Genomic DNA, 12,685 nt, shown 5'->3' on the forward strand with positions numbered 1-12,685 from the left:
ATCAAACTCATCCTTGTTTTAAGTATATCAGGCCTACAAGTGACAACTAAGACTGCCAGAGATTTAAGGAGTGGTACAGTACCAAAACTTTCCATTCACGTCTTGGAATTGTACACACTGCAGCAAGTTTCTGTCTCGTGGACCCTGAAAAAGCACAGGATTAAACTTTCAGTTTTATTTAATGAAAATTGCTGAAACATAAAACATTTCTGGAAACCAAGTGTCAACAGCGATGATTTTCAAGTGAAGGAGGAAGAACAAGCATTTACTGTTGAGGTTGCCAAAAAAAGGAGGTCCAAAAAACTATGTGAATGGAAAAATATTACAGACTTTACTTTTGGAAAGCATAATGTAAAAGCTCTGCTTGTTTATATGTGCTTCTAAATGCTTTTAAATTTCAAACTTCTGAATGTATAGCTCATATATTCTCTTCAGATCATCAGTAATCCTTGTGAAGTTTACCCAGAGAAAAATAATTCTAAAAACTAGATTCTGGCTCCAAATCATCCATAACACTATGCCACGCTCTCCATATCAAAAGCCTTAGTTTATTACCAAAATGATCTGTGCAATCACTTTTTTTCACCAATATAAACTTGTGTTTATAGTACACCATACAGCATGTGTTATCAATGAAACATACCAGACTGGCATTTGACAAGACAAGCATTACAAAACATAAACAATGGTTCTGTATACAGCACACCATTGCCCATTAGACAAACTGTATTGTACACACAGCAAATTCCAAAACATAATACAGTACATTATACTTTATATGTTTTGCACGTTTTCTTTAACAAAAAATGTGATCCTTTGTCTGATTAATCAACAGGGCCTTTTGTTATTAGCATGGTGAAAACGTCCAGACCAATAATTTTGACACCCCTTGTAAATGTGGGATGTTGTCATTTCCTAGGCGGAGCTGTCGTAATCATGTTTGCCATGGTAATATGGTGATGTGTTTATGGAAACACTTTTGTTACCATGCCTCGCTCTAGACTGCACTAAAATAACATGGATTAGCAATAACCCCCTCAGTGTAAACAGATATGGAAAATGAGACTAACTGGCCGCCAGCAAGGTTGATTACAGTTACGTAATGAAAAAGCTGTAATTAGTTACGTTTTGGATTTTAAAATGGGGGAGGGTGCAGACTTTTGTTTGCAGCATTTTTCTGTCACTTGCAGTGCTTTTAAATATTGTGTTTTACTGCTGAAGCTGAACATCCCTTGAAAAGCATTAGGGAAGGCAGCTTTGTACTCCATCTTGCTAATAGGTTGCCCAGGTTCAAATCCTGTATTTGGCAGTTTGCCTTTTACCAACTTCTACCAGCTAACTAGACATCCAATGATTCTGTCTTTAAAAGATAGATACCAGTGGTATTCACTTTTAGTCCATTACAATCCTGGATATTATTTCAACCAGGACCCTAGTCATTTAATTGTCAAATAAACCAATAAAGACCTTGTTTGAATAAGACTGTTCAGCTAAATAATTAAGTGTAATGTTCTGGAATGGACTCGAGTCACAGATGAGAACCATGATCTTACACTAAAGAGGGATGTTTTGGAAAAAAATGCAGGCATCTTTTATGGACTGTCACTCTCTTGACTGATTAATGTGTTATACAAATGGAATCTGTGGCACACATTCTATTAGGACTACATATCATAATGGGGTAGTGTGACAGAAATACAATGAATCTTGGTTGGAAACTGACCTGTGAGGGTGCTAAGCAGTGAGGACAGAGTTATTTGGACGGGCTGGCCTTACAGTTTTTTCCCCAGGTCGGGAAGTCGGTCAGTCTGGGCGAGACTCCATTGCAAGAACGCATTGACCCAGAAGGGAAACAATGCAATAGCCACAGATTGTAAAGGCAGCTGCATTCGTTTATCATGTGTGACAGCATATATGAGGGACAGAGAATCGTAATCTGTTCCTTCGCATTGGTTTGTAGTGAGTAAGTGAGTAACCGAGGACAGTAAATGTAAATAAACTGCTGAAATCGTGAGCGCTGTGTTTTTGTTTGCTTGTAATTGTCTCGTCTTGTCTTGTACGTTACCGGATGTCACAAATATAAAACTGTATCACCCACCACAAGTACTACTGCACGCAACCAGGACTGGTGACCGTGTTTGTATTATTGTGGGACGGGTATTTGTTTGTTGTTTGGGACTGTCTGTTCTTGTTATAGACCCCGTGCTGTGCACATTGGTGTGTACTGTCGGGGAACTATTGTTTGGTCGCCAGACCTGGAAATAAAAATAAAACATTTCTAAAAACTGGATTACAATTATCTCTGTCTGCTTCTTTCACGCACTGCAACACCCCTACACCTGTCTACAATAAACCACTTTGCCACAGGTAGATTACAGACAGACTTGGCATAATATACTTCCCAAATGAATGTGAGCTGTAAACACTGAAGATGGTCCTTTTAGAACAATTTATATAACTTGCAGTTACAGTACATTGAATCAGCGTCATCCTGGTCAGTTGTCAGTTGTTTTGATTATTATTATTTATTTATTTATTTATTTATCCTGCCTACCCTATGTATTAGTGTTAAATTAGAAAAAACAAGTACAACCAAAGCTTTAAAATCAACTGTCTTGCTTCTTTACTGTGTTTGCACCAGCAACATTGTCACTGGACTCCTTTCTTGTGCTCAGAATATTTTGGTTATTTGCCAGGTACTATACTGCACACTTAAGAAACAACACTTTTAATGTGATTGTATGTTTTTCGGTTGTTTTACTTGGTTTATAAATTGAGAAATTACTGTACTGCATATGTAATAAGACTCTTTGTGCATGATAAATGGGAGTTCCTTGTCTGACTGGAACATCCTCAAGAGTGGGGCTTGTGTAATTATTAAGGTTCAGTTTGTCATTTACTATGTGTGGCCAGAAGGATAATATTGAGAAATGGCAGGCAAAGGGCAAGCACATTGGGGTTGTTTAGCTGTTCTGTGGGATTTTAACAACTCTTTTTTCTTTATCCTTAAAATAATACTGTATAGATCAGGGGCATTAATCTCAAACAGGAAAGGGAAGGCTCTTCAGAACAGTCCATTCATTCAGACCCAGATTTATAAAAGGATTGCGCGTGTAAAACGGGCACTGAGGGTTCTGAATTTTTGGATAGGATTTCTAAAACACAGGCAATGGCATAAACACGCAGTTTATACGTGATTTGTGGGGGCAATGCCACTGCTTTAGCCCTTGGTGCATATATAATTCTGTATATGCATATGTTATTCTGGGGTGTTTCTGAATGAAACCGCTAAAATTGGGAGGGGATTTTGCAAATGAGGTTGATTAAATATTCTGTCTAATTTATTAAAGCTGCTGGTAATTGCGGGCCTCGTATTTGCTTGATTATTTTAAGAAAAGCAGGCGTTAAATTTGCAGCATTTAGACAGTTGACTGTATAAAAAGCAAGGTGATGTGGGAGAGTTGTCTTCAGCAAGAAGGACACATTGTTTTCAAGGACAAAGAAACATAACATTTTGCAAAGAGCAAATTTAACCCTTCTGATCAAGTCAGTTTGTAGATTAAGGTTTATAATACTGTATTGTTTTGCAAACTCAAATTTTCAATACGTTTCATAGCTTGCATGACAAAAAAGAAAGACTGCAAATAAATAGTATAGAATCCATGTAAACAAAGGTTCTTTGAAGCACCTAAAAAGGCCTCTCCACAGTGGCAAAGCAAGGTTCTAATGAGAGCCTTTACTTCTAGAGTGTAGGCATTATTATAAGAATGGTGGAGGAGATTAAGAAAAGATGGAAGGATATTCTGAGGCGCACAGAAGAAAAAGTCTCATATACATGTAATACAGTGAGGGCTCATCCTCCACCATTATTTTAGTAATGCCTACAGAATGTATTTTTTGTAATGTGGCATTCTGGTATTTAACAATACTGCTTCAGGCAGTATTGTTAAATTCGAATTTGAAGAAAAAGGTTAAAAAAAGAAAGAAAAAAGAACTGAGGCACAGGTGACGCAGTTAGTTTGTAGCTAGAGCAAATACAGTACAGCTGGTTGTAGGCACATCTGAATAATGTAGCTATATTATAGACCATACAGGTATACTTTAAAATCATACATAGCCAGAAATACAGACGTACATAAGAAATAGGAGAGTTGTAACTGCATAAGAATTTAAGAAGATAAGTCATAGTTGAACTGAAGACTGTTCGTATGAAGCTGTATGGAGTTGTTGTTGAACATATTGCTGTACAATGGAAGGATTTTCCACCCGTTTGACTGCGGATGTAAGTAAATAAAACATATTGTTTTGGAAGTTCGTAAAGTCTATATGCCTGGAATTATTCTTTACGAAAGTTGAACTAATATGCTAAGCACAGTAACTGGATGATGTGTCGTAATGTATAAGCAACCTAGACTACAAACTCTGAAGTGGTACATTTGTTTATTAAGAAGCCACCGCACATTCCATATTTCATTCATTTGTCTTGGTGATGTATTTCAACTTGTAACACATCTTCTTGGCACTGTATACCAAAATCTCCAGTTCCATATTGGTAAATTTCAGCTTTTGATGCTGAGCATCCTCATCACTAGGTCTTTGGGTGCCATTCATTTTCTTTTGGAATGTGTAGCCTATACATGCAGGGTTGACCCAAACCCGCTATTTATTGTGAGAGGTGTGTAATTCTCCACCGCTAATTGCGGCGAGGGGTATTTAAATGGCTTGATTACAAAATCGCCTGCTTCACATAATAGGTCTTATAAAATAGGTTGTTTTGACGCTGAGTACTGCCGTACTGAACACGCCGATTACGTCGCTTTTTGCGGTCGGTTTTTTCCCTTTATAAATTTGAACCTCAGTGTGTTGTTGCCCTGTAGCGATGCTTTCTGAAGTTCAGTTCTATTACAACCAATCTTCAATAACAATACTTCTCTACTAAGGGATGATTATTGACAGTAGCTGATATATCTCATACTACAGATCAGTGGTAACAATATCAGTCACTTCATACTGGAAATTCATTGCAGTACTACATTCCAGGACCACCGTGTAATATTAGTTCCAAATTCATTGTGTTCCTATGGGCGGTAATATTGGTCTGCTAAAGGTTCTGCTAGGGTTTCTTCAGGTTAATACACTGGTGATATGGGTGCTATCCTTATGGGACATTTCTTACAGCCAGGCATTCTGGTGCAAACCAATAACTGCTTCCCAGGCATAGTCTACTATAGAAATGTATATGAAGTAAAAGAGAGTCATAGGTTCAGAAATTGCACTTCAGCTGTCACTGGGGAAAGAAACACCAAAAATACTGCTCTGCCTGGTTTAATACAGTCACCATAGCAATAATTGATGAGTCTGACTTGAATACTACTGGGAGAAGATACAACTATGAGAAACTGTCAAGTAGACACATTTTTGACAATTGCTTTTTCAGTGTGTTAATTTCAAGTGAGTTCTCATATTTATAACTCTAGATTTATGTTTTACTTTTAAAAGTTATGGATGTATACTACAGTGAGAAGATACTGTACCACAGACATGTCTCACAGTGTTATGGGAAACATAAAAAGTTTTTAACAAAAAATTCCAGTAAATATTACCTAATATAAATTACCATCACTTTGTAGATCTGACATTTTCCTACGTGAAAGATGCCAAAATTATGTTTAATGGTATTTTTTTGAAATTATTTAGGTAGCTCTCTTACAGTACTATACCCAAAAAAGTGTGCCTTGATAAACTGCAGTCTAGGATGTCATCACTTTAATTGATTCAGCACATGTATTGTAAAGAAAAGCAAATGTATATCAGTAATGTGCAGGATACAGATGCAACTGGTACTGAACATTCCTCCCACAGTAGATCGTAAATCATTTGCTTCACTTGTTGATGGTGTTAAAGCTGTCAGCTTACAGTGGGGAAGGCAAAAACTTTAGTGGTTTACAACATCAAAGTTGCCATTTTTCAAAACCCCAGCAAAGGCACTTATATCACACAGGAAACACAACACAGGTGCGTGGTACAGTATTTTGTTCGCTCCTCTGTGTTTTGCATTCAACCAGAGGTCAAATAAAGGGGATTTCCTGTACATCTGAGATAGCTTTCGCTTGTTTCAGCTGGGCTGACAGCTTTGTGGCCAGGCTAAAAAATAAATCTGCTGGTCTGAACCAATGCTTTTTAAGCAGTTCTAGTTCAGTGCTCAGCAATCTGTCAGTAGGGCTTTGAAAAAAAACATTAGGGCTGCTGCAGCAAAGGCTAAATAATTCCACATTTCCACTGAGAATTGGGAGAGGCTTTTATTACCTCTTAGAAAACCAGTGGTGGCACTGGGTTTGTTGATGATTACAATAAAAAGCTGACCCGCTGTGCTCTGGTTGTGATTTCAAGTGTCAAAATGGGATTTAAACTCGGTGTGAGAATATGGCAAGTTTTCAGATGGTTGACCGCTTGGGGTAAGATACAGTACTACACATTAAATATTGGGCATACATTGAGATATACTTTTAAAGGATCCTAAATTTAAGTTGAGAACTGTACTAGACATGACAGATTATTGAAATATGAAAGAATCCATAATTAACATTTAGAGACTTCAATCAGTTGTTAATGTTTAGAACACTCGGAACTGACTTGCATACACTAGTAAGACCCTGGGCTAAACAAAAGAAGTTGATAGCAGCTCAGCTAATCAGGAGCTAGCTTACTGGCTAAGGAAGGGTATAAGTACACATATATGTGCTACTGTACACAACTGTATCTTGATAATTAGTATTCACATTAAAGTATAGTAGTTTTTGTCAATATCTTATTTAGAATCAGTATATTTAACTCCAGATACTGTACAAAGTGGCAACAGAAAATTATTTAAGGTAGTGTTATATTATTTGTTGAGGTTAGTTTTAGATTTAGGAAAAATAATTGTCCATAATACTGTACTACTGTATTCCTTTTTCTCAACTCCCTCTTCCTCCTTTGAATTGAATCTGCCACATGTTGCTTTCCAAACATGGGTTGTCTTATTGCAAGTTACATCATTAAGAGGTTATACTGTTTATATGATATATATATATATATATATATATATATATATATATATATATATATATATATATATATATATCCAGGGAACACATACAGTACTTTATAGAGCTGAAGAAGATCGACAGGAATCCTTTTTTTAAAGGAAATTTTATAAAAATAGTTTTCAAAACGTCAAAGTTTAATTTCATAAACACTATCATTCCAGTAATAGAGAAAGGAGTCTAAGCTGCAGTCTTTACTAACGTCGGCACCTTTACTGAAAAATTGATTGATTGCGTTTCTGAGGAAAAACTTGTCTTTTTTCTAGCAATGGCTTAAAGGATTCCAGGAAGATACATGTCTAGATATGCAAATGGTCAGCTACGACAGGGTCATATTTAGGTAACAGTTCCAGCAATTAAAAAAAAAATCCTTTGTTCTCAGTGTACAGATGGTCTACTAAACCATGAAAGGCTAAACTTTGCGATGGTAAGTGAAAACACAGTCCAGAATTCTACAGCACAGTATGCCATCATTCCTTTTCCTTGTTTAGCTTTTCTTGAAAATGTCTGTCTATTGTAGTTTCACTTTGTAACCTGATTTCGAGGTGTTGCCGTTCTCCATGTGTGATTGGTAAGCTTCGTGTTGAGATATTTTTGTGATAACTTTTGCCAGTTGGAGAAACCTTGAGTAAACATTCCCCTATCTTCGCCAAATAGCTTACAGCAAAAACAAAATACAGAATGTGTAGATTTAGAGTAAACTATCCAAGGTATATTCATCTTTGTGGATCCCACTTTACACTCGTAATTTGCAGATCTAAAACGACGACCAGTGTAAACTTTCACACTGATTCCCACCTACTTATGTATAATATTTAGCTCTGATTTGATAATATGTGTTTTGACTGACGGTACAACTTTGCCACGGTTTATTTTTGAACTACTGGAAAAATCATTCTTTAGTTTTTTTTTTGTCTGACTTAAAAAAAAAGGATTGGTATGGACAGGTATGGGCTACTGTTCACTTCAAAGCAATATGGAATTCTAATTTGAGAGACAACTAACAGTTTTTGCTGAAAGCTTCTGAAGGTAGTCTGATAATCACAAAGGAAAAGCAAGACCATTTTAAGCGGTACTTTTTCTCACCTTCCACTGTACAAGGTTTTTGCATTACCGATTTTCAGCTGATTGATTCCCTGCCACAGATTAAATCAAATAGAAAGGCTCACTTGTTCAAATTAGATTGCGTAAGCATTAATAATTGAGTGTACCAAGTGATTCTATTGATGTGTCTTAAATGCATTACCTGCATTTACTTCATCATCTTAAAATTTTAATGCTCAATATGATAACTTTAGACCCTAAATATTTGTGCAGATATTAGGGTTTATTCAAATTGTATTTACATTAATTGAACAAAATAATAGGTACAGTATGGCTGTTTTACCACAGTCAAAAAATCAACCATGGGCAACTGGGCAGTAATGATTCGATGTGACAAGTTAGCAAGACGTTTAAATTATGATATATGTGACCGTTCCTCAGTGATAAACACTTATTTCTTTGGAAGTTTGGAGTGGAAATGATGAAACTTAGGTTGTGGTGATACTATACAAACTTCTTGGAATTACATTTTTTTCCTCCTTTTCAGATGAGAAGCCTGACTGCTCAATAGCACGCTGTGAGGTGCAGTTCTCTCCGCGTTGTCCGGAGGACTCGATTTTGATTGAGGGCTATGCCCCCCCGGGGGAGTGCTGTCCTCTGCCCAGCCGCTGTGTCTGTAACCCTGCCGGCTGCCTGCGCAAGGTCTGCCAGCCTGGATACCTCAATATCCTCGTCTCCAAAGCCTCTGGAAAACCTGGCGAGTGCTGCGACCTGTATGAGTGTAAACCAGGTTAGAGGCCCATTTCTCTTTTACAAGCGTAATGCAAGGTGGGATTTGGGACTCTGTCGGCATAGTTTTTATTAACCCCTTTACACCCAAGCTTTTTTGCCATAGGTGTAACTCCACAGCCAAGCATTTTATGTTTCGTTTATGTTTTTACCACACTGTCTTAAAGTGCTATAAAAAGTATTTGAGACAGTGAGTGATATATATCTGAAACAAACACACTGGAAATAAGGAAGAAAATAAGGGAGATATCAGAAACACAAACCAAGTTTTAAGAAACCATTGTGGCAACCTTGCCCAGCACAAAGCAAATAGGCATTGTTTCTACTAACTTGGCTTGTGTTTTTCAGGCACAATAAAAGTGGATTGAAGTTGCATCAAAAGCACAAGCTAAGTTAGTAGAAACAATTGGGGTAACCTTGACACGCACAGCATTTACAGTTCTGCCTATTTGCTTGGTACTGGCCAAGGTTGCCCCAGTTGTTTCTTCTAACTTAGCTTTTGTTTTTGATACAAGTTAGAGGAAGCAATTGGGGCAACCTTGGCCCCCATTGGTTTTACAGTTGTGCCTATTTGCTTTGTGCTGCTTCCAATGCTTCCTTTCACGCAAAAGAGTTTGCCCTTCCATTTTACAACATTTGCAAGTAGTATAGCAGTAAAGTTACAGTTTGTATCTTAACAAGATTTTGTAAATAGCAATTATGTATTATCCCAATTTGTATTGAAAGCTTTCATCTGATTTTGCAAACTATAATAATAAGCTTGATCCGTTCATTTATGATACTGTAACGTTTTCATGTTTAGGAAGTGGTGTTGAATTCTCAAAATGTTTGTTTTATTTGAAACTACAGAGAATTCCTGTCTGGGACCAGAATTCACAACACCAAAATAATAACCATATGTTTTAGTCTTGCCACTTTCACTGCATATTCTCTACGTTCACAGCTCACATGCTCGCTTTGTCGCACCCACAGTTTCTCATTCACCCCCTTATATAACCTCCCATCATTTCCCACCACTGTCGTGCTCATCATTAACCAGTCACATCCATGCTCTGCAACACCAGAAAACAACAACACACATTCCCCCCACTCATTCCCCCTTCCCATAGTAAGTAACAGTGTGACATTTTCCCCTTACAATACATGTAACACAAAAGACAGACGAGACAAACTGAACAGACAACAAGTCCTGCAACAAAGTAATTGTCCAGGTTGTTACAATGTTTTCTTTTTTTTTTTTTTTTAAAGTAAAAATATATGAAAGCATGACGACCTTTATGTGCAAAAATGTTCAGTGTATAATGTATAATAGAACAATAACTTATTGCATTATTATTTTCCTTTCATACAGTATTAAATGGCAGTGTTTATAAAGGATAAGGAAAATAAATAAGTAAATATCAAGATAGATAAAGAAATAAATACATGTCTATGTATTGATTTATGTATTCATTTATTTCGATATTCATTAATGTATTTGTTTATGTTTTGCTTTTACCAAATGTACAGGCTATCCTTCAGCATAGCTAATTCTCAGAAATGAATTTTCCTTTTTGTCCAGTGGGGACCACTAACAGTGTGACTTTCATTGACTACACTGACAGGAAACCAACATTTTTCAGAGTTCAAGATCAGAATCTCAGAATGAGGAGATGACTTGAAAAAAAAATCTCTAAAATGTAAAAAATTAGTCCTGAGAATTCTCAGCTGGCTGACTTCATCTTTCAAAATACAGCTTGTTTTCTCAGCTAGTCATGTAGCACTGATGGTATAACACAACATGCTTACAAGCTGAAGATTATAGTTTCAAATCCCAGCATGCTAGACCTTTTTTATATTTATATATATATATATATATATATATATATATATATATATATATATATATATATATATATATATATATATATATATATATATATATATATTTTGCAGGCAAATGTTCAATTTTAAAACAGAAATAAATAATGTAATATAAATGATATAGCTGTCACAATAAGTGTGTTCCCCAGTATATTTCCATGTTGCCAAAACAAGTTAATTGTCATTAAACTCGAATGTCCTGCAATATACATATGCATGGATTAAAGTGCTTGGCGTTTGCAAAGTTTTTTTTTTTTTTTACCTTACTTTTACGACTTATTTCTCATACTGTATGACAGGCATTTACTTTTTTTCAACATTTCACCTAAGAGTGTAGGGAACTACAAATTAAAAGTGAAATGGTGCTTTTGGCTAATTTACTTTTGCTGTGCCAATACCCGAAAACACGTAAACTATCCTTACTGTACAGAGTCTCGGCTATTGAGTCATTTTAAAACACTGTTTTCTGTAGATAATAAGTCAGGTAAAATTTAAGTAGCTCAATCCAATTAGATACATACAAAGAAACCATAATGAGAGCTAATTAAAAAAATTAAAAAATTAAAAATAAATAAAAACTGTTTGGATTTAGAAACATACAAATCACTGTATTTGTTTTTGCAAGGCTTGCTGCTGTGGCATTTAGAATTGCACAGAATGCCCTTATGCACACAGAAGCACTTCTGAAGCCTTGCATAGCCCCAGAATCAGCTTCTGCTGCTGTACGAAATTTGTTTTCTTTGGGTACTTCGTCCAAATTAGGAATAAACTATCAGATAACTGAAATTCAATTAGCCAGAGATCCTCCAACAGCTCAAAGACCAAAGAAGCTGTCTCTTCTTTTATGTTTCACTCTTTGCTTGTTTGGTATTTTACATTTTGCAATTTGATTATATCGCTTTACTCAAACACCGAAGAAGCTGTATCTTCTTTTATGTTTCACTCTTGTTTGATATTTTCCATTTCACATATATTTTATATATACAGACACACACACACCCACACACACACACAGTGCCATGAAAAAATATTTGCCCCTGTCTGATTTTCTGCATTTTTGCATATTTCTGACACTGAATGTTATCAGATCTTCAACCAAAATCAAACATTAGATAAGAGACCCTGAGTGAACAAATAACACAAATTTTTTATACTTATCATTTATTTGTTAAATAAAGTTATGCAACACCCAAAGCCGCCATGTGAAAAAGTAATCGTCCCCTTAGACTCAATAACTGGTTACGCTACCTTTAGCAGCAATAACTGCAACCAAACGCTTCCTGTAGTTATTGATCAGTTTCTCACAGCGCCGTGGAGGAATTTTGGCCCACTCCTTCATGCAGAACTGCTTCAATTCAGAGACATTTGTGGGTTTTCGAGCACAAACTGCTCATTTCATTTCCTGCCACAACATCTCAATGGGGTTTAGGTCTGGACTTTGACTAGGCCATTCCATATCTTTAAATTTCTTGTTCTTCAACCATTCTGATGTAGACTTCAATGATGGCAAGTCATCCAGGTCCTGATGCAGCAAAGCATCCCCAAATCATGACACTACCACCACCATGCTTGACCATTGCTATGAGGTTCTTACTGTGGAATGCATTGTTTAGTTTTCATCAGACATAACGGGGCCCATGTTGACCAAAAAAGTTCCACTTTTGACTTATCTGTCCATAGAACATTGTTCCAGAACTCTTGAGGATCATCCAGGTGCTTTTTGGCAAAATTGAGATGAGCATTCATGTTCTTCTTTGTGAGCAGTGGTTTCTGCCTTGCTACTCTGCCATGAATACCATTTTTGCCCAGTGTCTTTCTGATGGTGAAGTCATGAACATTGACCTTAGCCAAGATGAGAGAGGCCTGCAGATCCCTGGATATTGTTCTGGGGTTCTTTGAGACTT

At 36.5% G+C, this 12,685-nt stretch overlaps 1 protein-coding gene across 2 annotated transcripts in view; it reads left to right on the forward strand.

Moving 5' to 3' along the window:
* crim1 (cysteine rich transmembrane BMP regulator 1 (chordin-like)) overlaps nucleotides 1-12,685 on the forward strand; it is a 264,844-nt gene that overhangs the window by 85,001 nt on the left and 167,158 nt on the right. For both annotated transcript variants that reach the window (XM_041252822.1, XM_041252823.1), the window contains exon 3: nucleotides 8,677-8,919. In XM_041252822.1, the coding sequence (XP_041108756.1) occupies nucleotides 8,677-8,919 (243 nt within the window). The remainder of the gene's footprint in view (nucleotides 1-8,676; nucleotides 8,920-12,685) is intronic.

The sequence above is a fragment of the Polyodon spathula genome, chromosome 6 (assembly GCF_017654505.1).
Source record: "Polyodon spathula isolate WHYD16114869_AA chromosome 6, ASM1765450v1, whole genome shotgun sequence".
Lineage (NCBI taxonomy): Eukaryota > Metazoa > Chordata > Actinopteri > Acipenseriformes > Polyodontidae > Polyodon > Polyodon spathula.